A 17,382-nucleotide genomic window follows, 5' to 3' on the forward strand; every position below is an offset into this window, starting at 1 on the left:
TCTTTTGATCTTAGCCATAGTATTTTCTTAATTATTACCTTTTTTGTTTCAGGAGGACAATAATTGTGTGGTATCTTGGAAAAGCAACAGTTATTAACATGATTAAAAAAATCTTGTACAGTTAAAGATAAAACCTTGAGAGTATGTTATTGGAATTTGTGAAACTGACTCAGTATGTTATTGGAATTTATGAAACTGACTCAGTTGCCTATGCTACTCTATCTAAATCAGGAAATTACACTACAATCCTTAATGTCAATGTTGCATCTAGAATGTTGCCAATCTGCTTTTTAATGATGCATGGGGGAATCTCAGCATTACTATTTTTCAACCACTGAGCAAGCGTACAGATTTTAACATTTATTTCTGCTTCTTTTAGCAAGGCAACTCAAGGTGGTTAGGATCATCTGGTAAAATCACAACACTTGAAATAATAGCACCCTTTCCTCCAATTTTGACTGAATACTTGGTCAGATTTACTGGACAGTTCAAGAAATTCTTAAATTTTGCATTGGTTTTAGATAATGGATTTAGAAGAGGTGATTCCTCTGGACTGTTGTCGTCTCGTTAAGTATGATGAATTCCATGATTATTTGGAGCGATCATATGAAGGAGAAGAGGACACTCCAATGGGAATCTTGCTTGGAGGCGTTAAGTCAACATACATGTTTGATCTCCTTCTGGAAACAAGGCAACCTGACCAGACTTTCCAGTGTTATAAACCTGGTGGTAAGTAATATTTGACAGAATTTTGTATTATGAGAAACAAATTAATTCAATAAACATACATAATTTAACTAAGCTGAGAAATCTTTAAACAGACTACTTAAATCGTTTTTTTTTTAATTTAAACTAAGTGCTTTATCTGAACAAGTATTTAAATGGCTGCTTATTAAATAGCTAAAGCAACTGTTGAGATGTTATCCCCACTCTTTTCATTTCATGTATCTTCATGTGATATTTATTTTCTTGTTCTGACAGAAGTTATGGTAAAAGTTCATGTCGTTGACCTAAAGCAAGAAACTGTGGCTTCTCCTATTAGTGTTAGGGCTTATTTGAACCAGACCGTTACAGAATTCAAGCATCTCATTTCAAAGGTAAATCAATTGACTCAAACTGTATTGTTGTGAAGGGTGGCTTGACTGACTTGATCTCCATATCGTCTTTCTCCCCCTTCCCTTTTCATGGTATGTGGACATGACCCTTCTAGTTTACAATTTAAAAAATAACAGTTCTTCTTTCATTCTGCTGCATTAGGCTGTACACTTGCCGGCTGAAACAATGCGGATTGTGCTGGAACGTTGCTACAATGACTTGCGTCTTCTCAGCGTGGCCAACAAAACACTTAAAGCTGAAGGCTTTTTTAGGAGCAATAAAGTAAGATATTTTGCCTTCCAAATTGTCTTTGAAAGTGTATGTTCTAATATTGTATTCAAATCATTATAAAACCCACTGTGGCTAGGTTCACACAGCATGCTAAGTCACCCAGTGTGGGTTGTTGAACCACAGGTTATCGTGTTGTCTGAATGCATCACATTTTCTACAGGTTTTTTATTTATTTATTTTATAAAAATAAAAAATAATACCGGGTTGCTTGTTAACAATGCAACGTCGCTTGTTAACTACCCTGAACAACCCAACAAGCTATGGGTTCTCAGGGTGGATAATTTGAAAAAAATAAGCCGCATTGCATGGTTGACCAGCCACCCTGGAGGAAATGTGCATTCAGACAAAACAATAAACCACCCTGAAGAAAACGTACTGTGTTCAAACAACACAATAACCCATAGTGGGTTAATGTTTTGTGTGAACTGAGCCTGTATCTCAGCATGTGTTTTTTAAAAATATTTATTTCAAAATAGCCTATGAAAACAAATTGAAACAATAAGTTTGGATGGCATCCAGCAAATAACCATTCTCTTGATTTCAGCAGCATTAGGGCTGAGATCATAAGTTTGTCCTGTAGGAATATTTCAAGTGACAGATACATCCTATTTATACTTCCATATTATGAAAGCTCTAGATAATTTCCTTTAAATTTTTTTTAAAAGTTCTTGTGTGTTGGCTCTCTACTTTTTTATTTTAGGTATTTGTTGAAAGTTCGGAGTCACAAGATCGACAGCTGGCATTTACGGATTCACAGTTATGGAAACTTCTGGATCGCCATGCAAATACAATCAAACTGTACATTTCATTACCTGAACAATCCCCTGGATCACAGTTTCGAAGGACTGTTCTTCAGAAAGCCAGTGGAGATTCTGGCAATTTAGAGGAAATTTGTGAAAGAGTGAAAGGACCTATAGGTAATATGAAATCAGTAGAAGCTATCTTAGAAGAAAGCACTGAAAAACTTAAAACGTTGTCTCTGCAGCAACAGCAGCAAGACGGAGACAATGGAGACAGCAGTAAGAGTACAGAGGCAAGTGACTTTGAAAACATTGAATCACCTTCAAATGAGGTAGATTCATCAACATCAGCAGAAAACCGAGAACTTGAAAACCAAATTCAGGTTTCCGATCCAGATAATTTCCAGTCTGAGGAGCGGTCAGATTCTGATGTGAATAATGACAGGAGTACAAGTTCAGTGGACAGTGATATTCTTAGTTCAAGTCACAGCAGTGACACATTGTGCAACGTAGACAATGCCACAATGCCCTTGGCTAATGGACTTGACTCACACAGCATAACAAGCAGTAGGAGATCCAAAGCCAATGAAGGGAAGAAGGAAACCTGGGATACAGCTGAAGAGGATTCTGGAACCGACAGTGAATATGATGAAAGTGGGAAGAGCAGGGGAGAAACGCAATATATGTACTTCAAGGCAGAGCCCTATATTGCAGAAGAAGGTTCAGGAGAAGGACAAAAATGTATGTATGAAGAAAAGCTAAATGTAATGACTTGAAATCTAGAAATGTATATTTTATTTATAATTACATACATTTCAACAAAACCTGTAGATTTACACACAGACTTACAAGTTATGTACTCAACAGGGAGAGATTTTTCTAGATATTTAAGGAGTGTGTTAATGCATTCATGTGTGTTTTTTAAAAGTTTGGAGTCAGGCAGAGTTTCACACCCAGGACTATCATGTTGGCTGAAGCAAGAGAAGGTGATTTTTGCTGATCCTCCCTTCCTGCAATCCCCTATAACTCCTGAAAAAAGAGCACCATGAGAGGTGGTGCTGTGGGGAAAAGAATTGCTAAAATTGCCTCTTCACTCTCCTTCCACCTGTTCTGTTTGTGGAAGAATAAATCTGGAATCAATTGGTATACACTAGGGGTGTGCACGGACAGCGCAATCTGCTTCATGGCCCGATCCGGAAAATCCGGATCAGGCCCGATCCTCTTTGCGACGCTCCGCCCGTCTCCCGCTCCGCGGAGCGAGATCCGGCTTCACCGCCGTCACTATAATGGACGGCGGCAGCAGCGGCGCAAGATAAGCCAGCCACCCACCCCGCCCCCTTACCTTCCTCCGTCGTGGGCTTCAATTGAGGCCCCGGTTGAAGCCGGAAGAGGCCTTGGCCTTCACTTCCGCCTTCAACCGGGGCCTCAATTGAAGCCCGCGACTGAGGAAGGTAAGCGGCCCTCCTCCCTGCTCCCTTACCTGGCGCTGCCGCCACCGCATGGATGGCGGCACCAGATTAGTCCCCCTCCCCCTCACTTACCTGCAGGCGAATCTCCAGATTGAGGCGATCCTCTTCACCTCGATCCGCAGCCCCCCTGACTCTCTTCGCCTCCGCCTTTTCTGGAGGCAAATTAGGCCGCCTCGCTCCTGCTTCTCTGAACCGAAGAGAAGCGGAGCACATCCCTAGTATACACACACATATATGTACGATGATGAATATGATGAATAAAAGAGAGGTGCTTCAGATTCAGCCAAACCCTGAATCAAAGTCTGATTCAGACATATCCAGGAATTGCCAAAATGAAGCGGCACTCCTCCAAAGTGGACTGAATCTGAACATTCCTAGAGTTTCAGGAATCAGTGGGATACAGATTTTGTGCATCTCCAAAAAGTGATACATTTTTTCAAGCATACATAAGGAAAACGCCAGGGTAGGGAGAAACAGGAGGCAGAGTGTAGTTTTGTGCCTGGCAGGCCTAGTTTCTAATCACAGTGAATGGCTTTAATACATCTCTCCAATCCCAGTATTTTGAAAGAGGGATCTTGCAATAATGTATTGAAGAACTGAGCCATTGTTTGGTGCTCTTCGCTAGTTCTCTCACCCAGGAACGTTTAAAATGGTTTGGTGGTGTCTGTGGAACCTGGAAACAGATAGCATTGTGTGCTTGCTTGGAAATAGCTGGATGTTGAGGTTCTTCTTCCTGTGGCACTGTACTTTCCACATCCTCCTGTCCTATTGCACTTTCTGTGACTTTGGTGCCAATTGAACAGAAAACAAAAAGTCTTAAACTAATTCCCTAGCCTCTGCACTAATCCTGAAATTTTGCAGGTTTCTTGTCTAGGGACATCTCTGACATACACAGTTTTCATACAAATTACCAAAAATACCCATGGAGAAAGGGGATAAGGGGAAATGAATCACTAACTTCCTCCAGATATGAACACTCCCCTTTTACAAAAACAAAAACAAAAAAACCCACTGCACCTATCCTTTTGAAATTTGCAGGTGTATCAACAAGGGCCAACTCTGTGCAATGTCATTTTAAAAATAATTGTTCACCAATATCATAGGCTAAATGCATCCTTCTTTGAAACCCTCAAATGATAAAGGCTGCTCCTGCACAAAATTTCCTGCACCTATTCATTAGAAGGGGTCATTATCTGTACAAATTTTATCCAGTTCTGCTAAGAAATCAAAAAGTTATTGGCAATGCCCTTTTAAAAATCAAACAGTGTGTGCGTGTACTGCTATGTAGACAGAGCCTAATTAATGCTCTAGCAGTAGTGTCCTATCAGGAACATATGCAAAATAGTTGGCTAGTGAGTTCTCTTCTGCAAATGGAGGATTGGGGTTTCTTCCATCTGTGCAGAGATATTCTACATACTTTGGCAATGTACTTGCATTTGTGTAAACATGGTAAGTGCTGTTCCATAGATGATTTCTTTTGTGCAGTTTCCGCTGTAATGTTAAACATGACACTTCCTGATTATTGTGGAGATCACAATATGCTGTGCTCATGTTGTATTCTATTATGTGATCATATTGTATACACTATGAAATGAAGGCTTAACTCAAAAGTTGCCCAGTATGTGCTGCATAAGAGAAATCCGTTTCAGGAGACAGCTGGTTACATGTGAAGCATTTTACATATCCTAAATATACAGCAATCAAGTTTTTCAACATAAAATAATGTTCCAAAATATTTTGATTGGAACTTATTCCAAAGTTCACACTTCAAAATAAGAGATTGTCTTGGAAATGAAGAATGTGCAAAACTCATTTTGCATTTTATAGGCTTCTAGTTTCTAAGTCTTTACAACTATGTCTTTACAACCCAATGACATTTGGAGCAGTTTCTGGTCAAGATGAGCAAGTATTCTGAACTAATATAAGGCAGCTTCTTGTGTTCCTTGATGGTCACAGTTTTCAGGATTGTATCTAGTTGAATAGGATACTGAAAACTCTGTCTATCAAGTAGCACAGGAAGCTCCCTTATGCTAGATCAGAAGATACTCCTCTTTATAGCATTACTTCTCAACAAGTCCATTAGTGTTTAACACAGATTGATAAAGAATCAAAAGAGCTTGAAAATGTTATAATTTCAGTGTGCCCTTTAAGTAGTAGACTAAAAGAGAGATCTACAGATTTCCAGTAGCCTGAGACTTTATCCCCTTCCTAGATTTGTATACCTTCAGCAAAAAAACAGGAGAAGAGACGCTTGGCCAGGTTGCTCATCCCATTGGGTCCTAATTATTTAAAGTAAAGGAAATGCTATTTAAGACAAACTTCTTTAAACAATCAAAGTGGTTTATATTTTTAAAAATGTACATAATAATCTCTTTAAAAATATGTGTAGTGTGGTGCATATAGTACGCTCTTGTAAATTACTAGTTAAGGCCTGGGTGTTCATTTGAACCATTCTCTTGATCAGCTTCTGCTGCAGAATTTTCCTTGCTCACTAGCAAAGATACACAATCTCTAGAATGCAGCACTATAGAGGTTATGCATAGAGGTTATGTGTGATCACTTGTAGCCTGACAGTCACAACCTCTTTAAGACTAGAAGAGAGAATAAAGATGCAATCCTATGCATGTTTAGACAGAAAAAAGCTGCCACAGCTTACAATATGCCCCAGCCAGCATAGCTAGATGGGGAATGCTGAGAGTTGTAGGATTTTTTTCTGTATAAATATGCATAGGATTGCTCATGCAGTTCTCCTAATGGAGCTGTTTATAAACAAAGGACAGCACTACAAATGGTTGCATACCCAACTCTGTCTCTATGGTAATAAAGAGCACCCAAAGGCGATTTATTTGACACAGATAACTGCTCAATTACAGGAATGTATAATATAAATTTGCAAGTATACTTTCAAAATAAAGAGCTGGTGAGTCTGTTTTTCACACCAGCATACTTGATATTAACACCAAAAGATCTTTTTTGCATGTGCATAGGGTTGTTGATTCATGTTGATAAAAGAATTACGCTCTCTGCCTTCAAACAACACTTGGAGCCGTTTGTTGGAGTTCCATCCTCTCAGTTTAAGGTCTTTCGTGTTTATGCCAGCAATCAAGAATTTGAGAGTGTTCGGCTGAATGAGACGCTTTCATCCTTCTCAGATGACAACAAGGTTAGCAAAATATGCTGTTTAGTACTGAAAGGCCTACAGAAAGGCCTACAACACGGGTTTATTCAATTATTCTTCAAAGCAGTTTTTGATTTACACACACACCCCTTTTAACATAGTTAAAAGTAAAAAAATGGTTACGATCACCCAGAGAGCTTCAGCTATTGGGTGGTATAGAGATGTTGTCTAATACATTAAAAAAAAGATAAATACTTAGGGAGTCTATATCTGCATTAAAAATAGCTTCTACAATTGGATTAATTTTACAGAATTTTGTACAGATTTACTAAATTTTCCCAGGGTAGTCCATTTACAAATGTAACTTATTGCAGAGCTGAATTCTTCTATCCTCACCATTCTAATGACTAAGAGACTTGGAAGGGTCATATGACCTCAGTCTACTATCCCTAAACACTATATCCTACATGTAAAATAACCCTGTCTAAGCTCATTTTTAAAAATGTAATTTGTTTTTTTCCGTTAAATTTAAGAGATTCAGAGATGTCTTATGCAAGTGGAAAAGCACTTGTATGTGCACAACGGTCCTGCAACTGCCACACCCATGCCCCCACTATATGCTGCTCTAGAGGGTCTCTTGACCCTCAGAAGCAGCTGGGGTGTTGCAGGTGAGCCATGAAAGCCCCATGACATGAGTGCAGTTTAGCTTTTCATTCTTTAGCTCCCACTCATTACATTTTGTAAAGTTTTCAGCTTGACCGAAGAAGCTCAGTAAGACAGAAATTGTAAAAGAAGTGTACAGAATTCTTTTCCCCATGTTTTTGGGAGGCATCTAATTCGTGAAGGCTCCCCCGTGTCAAAAGTTGATAATCCAGATTTGCAATGCAGCCGTTTCCCATGCCTTCCTTGTACTGTCACAGTCACAATAATATAGTTGTTGGGATTTCTGCTGTATGGACAGTATTCTGTGTTGAAGAGAAGAGAGAAGAATTTTCAAGTTATAATTTTTGTGAACCACCCAGAGAGCTTTGGCTAGTTGGGTGTGACAGAAATGAAAAGCTGCCTTCTAACTTTTTGCTTTTAAAATATTTTTTCCCAATTTAAAGATAACAATTAGGCTTGGGAGAGCACTGAAGAAGGGAGAGTACAGAGTCAAGGTTTACCAGCTCTTGGTAAATGATCCAGAGGTAAGTAAGTCTTGAAAGTTCATAAAATACATTGGGTAGCTTTTCATCTGAAAAGTGGGACCTTGTACAGTTTACTTATTTGAGTTTGTTTTTCTTATTTATTTATTTATTTTCAGACCACTGAGGGCCACTTAGTTTTCCTCCACAGAATTTAATCATGAGGGAAAGTTTGTATTTGACACATATAAGAAAGAAAATAATATGTTTCCGATGTGGGAATCAGATTAGGAACAAATTCTAACAATGATTGATTAAACAGCACAACCTCAGTGGTGTATATTCTTGCACTCCATGTATTATCATTTCTCTGTATCATTCTGATTAATGTTTATGCTTTGGAGTTTGCCTGAAGAGGGTTATTATGTTTCCTTCATCCTGAATCTTATTGATCAGTTGTTCATATCAGAACTCTTCTTCCCTTCCCCCTATTTTTCTGGGTTGAAAACCCAATGTTGGGAGAAGGGATATTTGTTAACAGAGAAATCTGCAGGATGAGTAGAGATGAGGAATAAAATGAAACTTGAAATTAGAAATGTTCATGTGTGCTTGTCTTAAGTGGAAAAAAGAGTAAATGGCAGGTCTCAAGGGTGTGAAGTTGGTTTTAACATTCCCTGGCTTTGTTTTATGCTTGAATAGAAAGATTAAAATGGCTGCTGGACTAGCACACAATCATATCTCTACTTATTAAACTGAAATATTTATGAATATTTTGTCTGCACACACAGCCCCTTCACTTCTCCCATTATGTGAACCATGATTAAAACAGGAAGCCTCCAAATAACTATAGTTTCCTGGATCTTCTGATAAACTATGGTTATCTACTTCACAACTTGCAAGGATATTAAACCATGGTTTGAAGTTGATTTAGTATTCTGGTAAAAGGCTTGTGCATATCTCAGCTTAATAAACCAAGATATGATCATCTGAATCAGGCTATTATGAAAAGCATGGAGATGCCACAGAAAACACCATGCTGAGTTCTCCCCCTCTCCCCCTTCCATGTCCTGACAGGACACTGCATTCTCCCACACATGCACACACTAACACTGGGACATGTCATCGTTTTTACTGCATGTTACAGAGGAAGAAAATTAGTCATGGCAACAGCTCTTGTTTTATAATTCCACCCTTTATGAAATAAAGCAGTCATTTTTCTAACACATTTAATTATTTTACATTTGTTTTCACAGCCCTGCAAGTTTCTTCTAGATTCTGTGTTTGCTAAAGGAATGACTGTGCGGCAGTCAAAAGAGGAGCTACTTCCTCAGCTCAGGGAGCAATGTGGGCTAGAGCTGACAATTGACAGGTAAACAGTGTTACAGTGAAGTCCAGATCTTAGATGCTTATTGCCTGGCGCTCCGGATGCTTACAAGATGGGGAACTGTTGATTTTGTCCATTTAACAAAAGGTGGGAGGAGTTCGACATTTTTACTAGTGTTTCTGCTAAACTAAATCTTGAGCAAATTATGTCCTTTACTGTCGCCTTTCATTTCATCAGAATTGTCTAGTTTTAGTCAATAATTGAAATGAATTCTTGTTATTGACATTTTGCACACAGTGATAATATTTGGACCAGTCTTTTATATTATATTTTATGGGGCCAAAGCATTACAAAATTTCTGAGATTCAAACCTGAGGAAAAGAAGTTTTAGAAGTTTTGTTTGCTGCTTTTTAAAATCTCAAATTTCTTAGGTCTACACAGTAGAAAACATGCCCTTTCCCCAATATAAATGAGACACTGACTGGTTTCGGACGACTCGCTACAGGTTATTGTGGAATATTTATTTAATCCACGATGAGCCATAGCGCCCATGGGAAATTATTTTGCATATGCTCAGGGGTTATATTGTTATGCGAACCCAGCAAGCATAACCCTCGCATAACCTACGCTCACCTGGTTATGTATGTATAGCATAACAAATCCCAAGCAGCGGTTGTGTATTCAAAGTAGAGGCCACACACACACTCTGCATGCACTATAGCCTCACTGTGGGTTAAAAAAGACCAGTGGGTTGTCGTGTTGTGCAAACAGTCCCACTGTCTTAAAAATACATTTTGTGGCTTTAGTTTTGATTATCACTTACTAATATTACCAATGGATGTAATGACTAAATTGATTTTTATGGACATATGCTAACATTTTCTGCAAACGTTGCTCCTATAGATTCCGCCTGAGAAAGAAGACCTGGAAGAATCCAGGGACTGTGTTTCTGGATTATCATGTCTATGAAGAAGATATTAATATTTCAAGTAACTGGGAGGTGTTCCTAGAAATACTTGATGGTAATAACACTGAACAGTTAATGATTTCACTTAATCATTTATAGATGTCTTTGCACTGTTTCAATTTAGCCATTTTAAATAATAATTTACCTGCCCAAGGGTCTCCACTTCTCTTGCTCGGCTTCGTCCATTTTCTGTCACTGCCCCTTATGCCTGGAATTCTCTTCCAGAACATTTGTGGACCACAAGTTCAGTTACAGTTTTTAAAGCTCAGCTGAAAACTTTTCTTTTTTCTAAAGCTTTTAGAACTTGATTTTGACCTTACTTTTATATTGTTGGTTTTACTCTCCCCTGTGCCTGTTTGGTGCATTCCCTTCCCTTTTCTTATTGTTTTATTACGATTTTATTAGAATGTAAGCCTATGCGGCAGGGTCTTACTATTTTATTGTTTTACTGTGTACAGCACCATGTACACTGATGGTGCTATTTAAATAAATAAATAAATAATAAAAAATAATTTTACAGTGCAATCCTATCAATATCCACTCAAAAGTATGTCCCACTGAGTTCAGTGGGGCTTTCTCCCAGCTAAGTGGTTATAGGACTAAAGTCTTCGTCAGACAACATGCACTCAGTGGGCAGTTTCAGACATCACATTAAGCCACCCACAGTGGGCAAGTGGTTTGCTTGTTACTCCCGACAGATGATTAGGTGCTTTGAGGTTTGCTGTGACTTGTTTCAGCTCTCCCTCATGCTCTCTCCCATACAGGGTGGGGACATTATTTTCCATCCCCAATTATGCAAACCTGTTCACTGTGTTGATGCATTATGGCAGTCCAGAAGTCACAAATGAGTGACAGGAGCTTTATTAAATTATTTGGCTGCAAGCAAGATGTCTTGAACAGCCCAATTAGTTATGGGGGTTCCCTTTCAGGTCAGAGGCTCGAATTGGAAGTTAGGTTTAAAATATACTTTATTTGTACCCTTAATGAACTTATGAATATATATGACATGAATAATTTAGATTTCAAGTACATTAACATTTAATTCTATGTCTGTCTCCAAAATGCCTCGGTGAAAGCCTTTAAAATATTTCAAATAACTTTGGGTAGGTGCAGAAAAAATGAAATCTATGTCGCAGCTTGCAGTTCTGTCACGAAGATGGAAGCCATCAGAGATGAAGCTGGATTGTTTTCAGGAAGTAGTTTTGGAGAGCAGCAGCGTTGATGAATTAAAAGAAAAGGTGAATTAATTAAACTTATATGAATAGGCTTATTTCGCAGGATCCGTGTCTGATGCCTTTCTTTTGTGAAGCCCGGAAAGCTTCAGGACAAAATCATACCAAGAGCATTTTTGGTTTTGGTTAGTAGAACAACAGGAGCACAGGATTTTGCCATGGTTTTTTTCTTATTTTAATTAAGGTGGTGGTTGTTTTAAAAAAACCTGTCTGCTTTTTCACACTAAAAACCACACTTGCAAATCATGTTCTTAAAGAGTTTGGAGAGTGTAAGCTTAGGATTTGAGATAGAAGCTGCTGTGGTCACTATAGGGACAGTCTCTATAGGGACAAAAATGCTGGGAGTATGACTCTGTTATTCTCTTGTTATCTAAAGCTGTTGAGAGATCCATGAGCCATGAATTCTTTCTGGACTGGACTGAGAATGGAGGGCACTGTATTGCATTGCACTGGCTCTCATTCCTCAGAGGAAGGTTCCAGAAGGTGGTGCTAAGAGACTGTTACTCTGCTCCAGTTTGTATTTAACATATATACTGTAGAGTTCTGCATGGTTCGAAATATTTCCCATGTTCTAACAGTGTCATTCCCAACCTCGTTCCTTCCAGATGCTTTGGACTACAATTTACACCAGTACCAACCAGCAAGGCTAGTGGTCAGGTGATGTGAGTTATAGTCTAGAACATCTGGAGGGACCCTAACATCTTAATGTTTCAGAGTTCTGCTTCTTATTTCCAAGTTTGCTTTTTGCAAACTTACCTGCTTGTGAGGAGATACAATGGTGCCCAAGAGGAAATCTCTATAATACTTTATGACGTTGACATTCAGATTGTAATAGCTACTGTTGCTGGGAGCCATTCCAATACAATATATAAAACTATTATTTCTTTCCTGGGAAAGGTGTGACTTATTTGTCCTTTATTGGCTCACATGATTTGATATGGCTTTTGGCTAAATGCAGATTGAATTCCCTCCAGCTGATGGAAGTGAAAGCACGTTATAGGGCACATCATGGTGTGAAAAGATACTACCCTGTTGGCTGCTCCAAGGTAGAGGACATGGTACATTTTCTAACAGAAGGTCTCCTGTGTGCTGAGTTAAAGAAACAATAACTTGAGCCCTTAATAGTTGGGCTCCATGACAATTTCTCCCTAAGTATAACTCTATTATTACTGGCTGCACAGACTATTACACATCTCAGGACTACCAAGTTTGTTAAACGGGCTTTGCAGAAATAGAAGCTATGGATTGCAGTAGATTAAGCTTGCTAATATAATAGGTTAATATATATTGCTTAGATTTTATGAAATAACGTTCCAGTTCTAATTAGTGTTTACTATCTTAATGTTTATATTGCTGTTATTTTTGTATAAGAGGTGTATTTTCTTATGTTTTTGTATGTGTATGGCTTGATTGGTCAATAAGAAATAAATTGGATTGGATTATTTGCATCTATACTAGTTGAATGAGCTCAGTAATGAGAGAACAAATCAAAGCTTATGGGGGCAGTTCTGTTGAGTGTTTTTTAGGGGAAATATCAGTACTTGAATGAAAGGACATTTCCCCATATGAATTAGACTTCCAGTTTGCCAGTACATCTTTTACTCCATATTTACTAGGGATATGCATCGGACTTGGTTGAATTGGGCCCTTTTGGACCATTTCTAATGCTTCCTGAGGTGAAGTGGGCTTTCCTCTGAAGCCACCAGAACCAAAGCTGGATATCACATGTGGCTTTGTTCAGGCTTCAGAAAGGCAAAAAGTTTATCTCCAAAATTAGCTTATCTTGCTTTACTTTCCCTAAATGCCAATATGAGTTACTTGAATTTCCTTTTTTTTAAAAAAACACAACAAAATATAAAGGTGCATAGCACAACAAAAGTGTAGAATTTGGGGGTCATTGCACACCTCTGATACTTACAAATTACATTCAGTGGCTTGGTTCGCACAATCACCTCAGCCTACCATGGCTTATTTAAGCCATGTTAGTTTGCAGTGCATGCTACCACATGCCAGGCAGAATATGCAAGCCACAACTGTGGCTTGCCGTGTTGTGTGAAGCCAGCAGGGAAACTTGTGCAACAGTTAAACAACACTAAAATAACCCTAAAGCAAGATACGGGTTATGTGAAGGTTATTTAATCCTCTCAGAACTCACTCTTGCTGGATTAGGACAACACGACAAGGCAGTGGCAACTTGAATATTGAAAATGGCTGCCCACACATGCCACAGCCCACCATGGCTTAAGCTTAGGTCCAGTATGTGAAAAGCTGGATTCTGTATGTTTTAGAGTGTCTAATTTATTTTTAATGTATTTTTTTAAAAATGCAAAAAGCTGTAGAACGGCAAGAGGAAATGCGGAAGGAATGACAAGTTGTCATACTGAACTGTGGACCCTTTTAGAGCTGTTGCTTCCATATTTTTAGGGACATTTCTGCAAGTAATAGAAGTGTGTGTGTGTTTGAACTGAAAGCGAGGATTCTCAGGATTCTGCGCCATTTGAGGTTTTGTATATTTTACAAGAGCATAAAATGAAACCAGCATGTTTGTTTGCATTTTATCTTTCATTTGTCTCCATCAAATAGACTCTGATTTTTTTTTTTTTTTTTACAGCTTAGTGAAATAAGTGGAATCCTTTTAGAAAATCTTGAGTTTGCAAAGGTGAGTTTTATTACTCCAAGCTATACTGGGTGTAATCTGGGTCTGCTCACAGGACATTCCACTGGAGGGAGGCAGGGATTTTTGCTGATTCTTCCTTTCTACTGATGTCCCTGCACCTGAGCACATTTGGGGTGGGGGGAAGCATAGGGGGCCAAAAGGAGAATCCACGGAAATCACCTATTCTCTTCCTCCCCTCCCTCCTCCCAGGAAAAGCCTCTACTGGGTCAGAGCCCCTTCCACAAACAGGAAGAGCCGTTCTGTTTGCATAAGAGTATCTCTATCACTGGTGGTCTTATTACCAGGCCTACATTTGAGCTTGTCAAACGGCCTTCAGGAGAGGTCCTCTGAAGGACACCATTTGGTGGAAGCTGGATTGTCGGGCATTAGTGAAAGGCCTTTACTTGTATTACTCCCAATCTGTGACATGCACTCCCTCAAGAACTACAATTGGCCACTGCTCTCTCGGTGTATGAAAATACATTTTTAGTCTGGTTTTAATGTTATAGGTGTCTATTGTTTTAAGGATTTGATTTTGCATTGATGCCTTTTTAGCAAATAAGGTGATATATAAATGTTTTGTTTTATTTTATTATTTGTATTTCATTAAATAAAATGTTCACTAAGATTGTACATTTTGTACATGGCTCATCATGTATGTTGTTGGCATATATATACTCTTTTTGCTAAGGTACTCTGTTTTTTCCAGGGCAGAGGAACATTTCCATGTGAGATCTCAGTACTAGAAATACATCAGGATTTGGATTGGAATCCTAAGGTTTCTACGCTGAATGTATGGCCTCTCTACATTTGTGATGATGGAGCAGTGATATTTTATAGGTATATCCTTTTATCTTCACCCAAACCAAAAAACTTTTCTGTTTTCAATGCTAAATTGAAAACAAAGTTAAGGATGGAATTTTGGAGTGATGTTTTAGGGGAATCAGTAATGGGCCATGGATAGTGAACAGCCGACCACTCGGCTTAACCTTGCTTTCAAGAAGCTGACATCTCTGTGCTAGCACAGTAGCCGCCATGCAAGTGGTGCTGTCAAGCCCCACCACCACTTTTATAACTGGAGTGGTAATAGGGAGGGGACTTTTGTGTGAACCTGGGCCACTAGTCAGGAATTGTATCTGCACCTGCTGTGACTTTCATTGTTGTGGTAGTTTAAAAAAAACTGCCACTGCAATTACAGAAATGTGGCAGAGTATACATCCTCCGTGTGATTGCAGCAGCCCTACTAGTATGTTCCTCTCCTGCAAAAAAAATCTACAAAGCATCAGATCCAATCATTGTCTCTTGACAGTTATGCTTATAGCTATTCAGAGCGGATTTCAGAGATTCATCTCAAGTATTTTTATAAATGTTTTGATCAGGCATTCACCATTTGAGAATAATTCATTTTAAGGTAGCTTCACACGACGGCTTTCTCCAGTTGTTTTTCTTGTCATAAAGCAAGAAAAGGTCAGTATTTCATTTGCTAGCAGGCCTCTTTTGGGGCCTAGGTGCTCAGGAATATTGGCCCATTGCCCTTGTTACAAAATGGCCCTCTGGATTTTGCAGAGGAGCTGCCAGTACTTGACTCTGATTTCAAGGTGACCACATGAAGACAGGTGATTTTTGCACAGTTCCACAACTACTATGTGATCTGCATTGTCCAGAAGAAATGTTCCTTTAAAATTCTGGCTTTGTCTATACGAGTTAGATAAAAGTAAGCAAACCCTTTCTATTTTATTGTAGATATCTAACATATATACACATCTATATGTACTGGGCATGTACCTACACACACACACACACAAACGTATGTGTGCATGTACTATAATGAAATTTAAAATTTGTTTTATTTATATAAAGGGATAAAACTGAAGAAGTGGTGGAATTGACAGAAGAACAGAGAAATGAATTAATGAAAAAAGAAAGCAGCAGACTTCAGAAAACTGGACACCGTGTGACCTACTCCCCTCGTAAAGAAAAAGCACTAAAAATATATCTGGACGGAGCGCCAAATAAAGATTTGACTCAAGACTGATATTTATTTCAGCATTTTCTCTGGGGATGTTTTTGTTAAGTGTGAGAGAGTTACACTACTACTGTGTAGTGCTGTTATGGCAGGACATTAGGTGTAAAGTAAAGACACCAGCACTGATTGGTAAAACTGCAGCCCAATCCTGCTCAGTGCCCAGTCAGGTCACTGTTTGACTTGGAATCATGTTGTGCACTATAGTCAAATGTACTGTAAAGAGAAAAGGGATGTGCAAATAAAAATGAAAAATACAAAAATGGGGCGGGGAGGGTAAGAAGCAAAAATTGAGGACAATGTGCACATAGCAGTAGCTAGTAAACTAGCCTCAAACAGGATATTCATAGCTTGATAATAAAAGCTGTGCAAGGCCATGAACGGATTCTTTTCTGTTTGTTTCACTGATACACACATTACCTCATTGAAGATTTCTGAAGTAAATGTGACAGTGGCTTTTTTAAAAGCACCAGAATGGAAATGGACTGAAAATGGGATGGAATTGGCTGAACCCGACGCTCAAAGTTAAATTTTTAGCTGAATCTTGTTAGTTTTCTCTTCCACAAAGCAGGACATCTGAAAAGAAAAAGTATTTTTTAGCAGAAGTTACCATTACCAGCAGGTGGTGTTTCATTTTGCAGAAGTGTTGTAACTGATTTTTATTAGGTTATAGATCCAGGCAACGTCACTGTTCCATTCAGTGTGTAAATACAACTCTGCCCTTCTGAGTTAGCAGAACTACATTTCAACTGCTTACTATGGTATTTCTTTTCACATATCAATATTCACTGTGTACATCTAAAGGTATAGCTGCTTATTTAAATTTGTATTCATTTTATGTTTGGCAATACTGGGTACTTAGATTGTAATTTTCCCTTGTTAATGAGTTTTGGGGTTTTTGATTTGTTTGTTCAGCTACTTATTTTTGTACATTTTGTTTTGGGGCGCTTAAAAGTTTGCATCTTCTAGTACCATTAGAAGTCGTACTTTTATTTTATTTTTTCCTGGAGTTGATTCATAGTTTTTATACGTAGGTGTTTTGTTTTTTAAGTTGGACATCTTTTAACATCTCCCAGTTATAAACTTACCAGTAGTTCAGAATGTGGTACAGGCTGATGCAGTAAACATAATTTCATTGCAAAGCTTAGACAAGTAAGATTTTGCTTTGCTATGTTGTAAGATCAATTACAAACAATTCTGTAGGGGGTTCTCTCTGTTTTGTTTTTGGAAATACCATCTAATTTATATCAATCAATAAAAGGTTTTGGTAAACTTTTCCATGCCAGATGCTGTTTACAACAATGAACATGCCAATAAACATTTGTTCATTTTGTTGTTATTAA

The 17,382-nt window shown here is 38.4% G+C and overlaps 1 protein-coding gene across 3 annotated transcripts in view; it reads left to right on the forward strand.

Moving 5' to 3' along the window:
- USP47 (ubiquitin specific peptidase 47) overlaps positions 1–17,382 on the forward strand; it is a 67,286-nt gene extending 49,904 nt beyond the window's left edge. For all 3 annotated transcript variants that reach the window (XM_063117287.1, XM_063117286.1, XM_063117288.1), the window contains 12 exons: positions 522–729; positions 982–1,097; positions 1,258–1,377; positions 2,087–2,867; positions 6,583–6,758; positions 7,820–7,900; positions 9,091–9,206; positions 10,065–10,183; positions 11,236–11,366; positions 13,972–14,019; positions 14,726–14,856; positions 15,877–17,382. In XM_063117287.1, the coding sequence (XP_062973357.1) occupies positions 522–729; positions 982–1,097; positions 1,258–1,377; positions 2,087–2,867; positions 6,583–6,758; positions 7,820–7,900; positions 9,091–9,206; positions 10,065–10,183; positions 11,236–11,366; positions 13,972–14,019; positions 14,726–14,856; positions 15,877–16,051 (2,202 nt within the window). In that variant the 3' untranslated portion in view covers positions 16,052–17,382. The remainder of the gene's footprint in view (positions 1–521; positions 730–981; positions 1,098–1,257; positions 1,378–2,086; positions 2,868–6,582; positions 6,759–7,819; positions 7,901–9,090; positions 9,207–10,064; positions 10,184–11,235; positions 11,367–13,971; positions 14,020–14,725; positions 14,857–15,876) is intronic.

Source organism: Elgaria multicarinata, chromosome 2 (genome assembly GCF_023053635.1).
Source record: "Elgaria multicarinata webbii isolate HBS135686 ecotype San Diego chromosome 2, rElgMul1.1.pri, whole genome shotgun sequence".
NCBI lineage: Eukaryota > Metazoa > Chordata > Lepidosauria > Squamata > Anguidae > Elgaria > Elgaria multicarinata.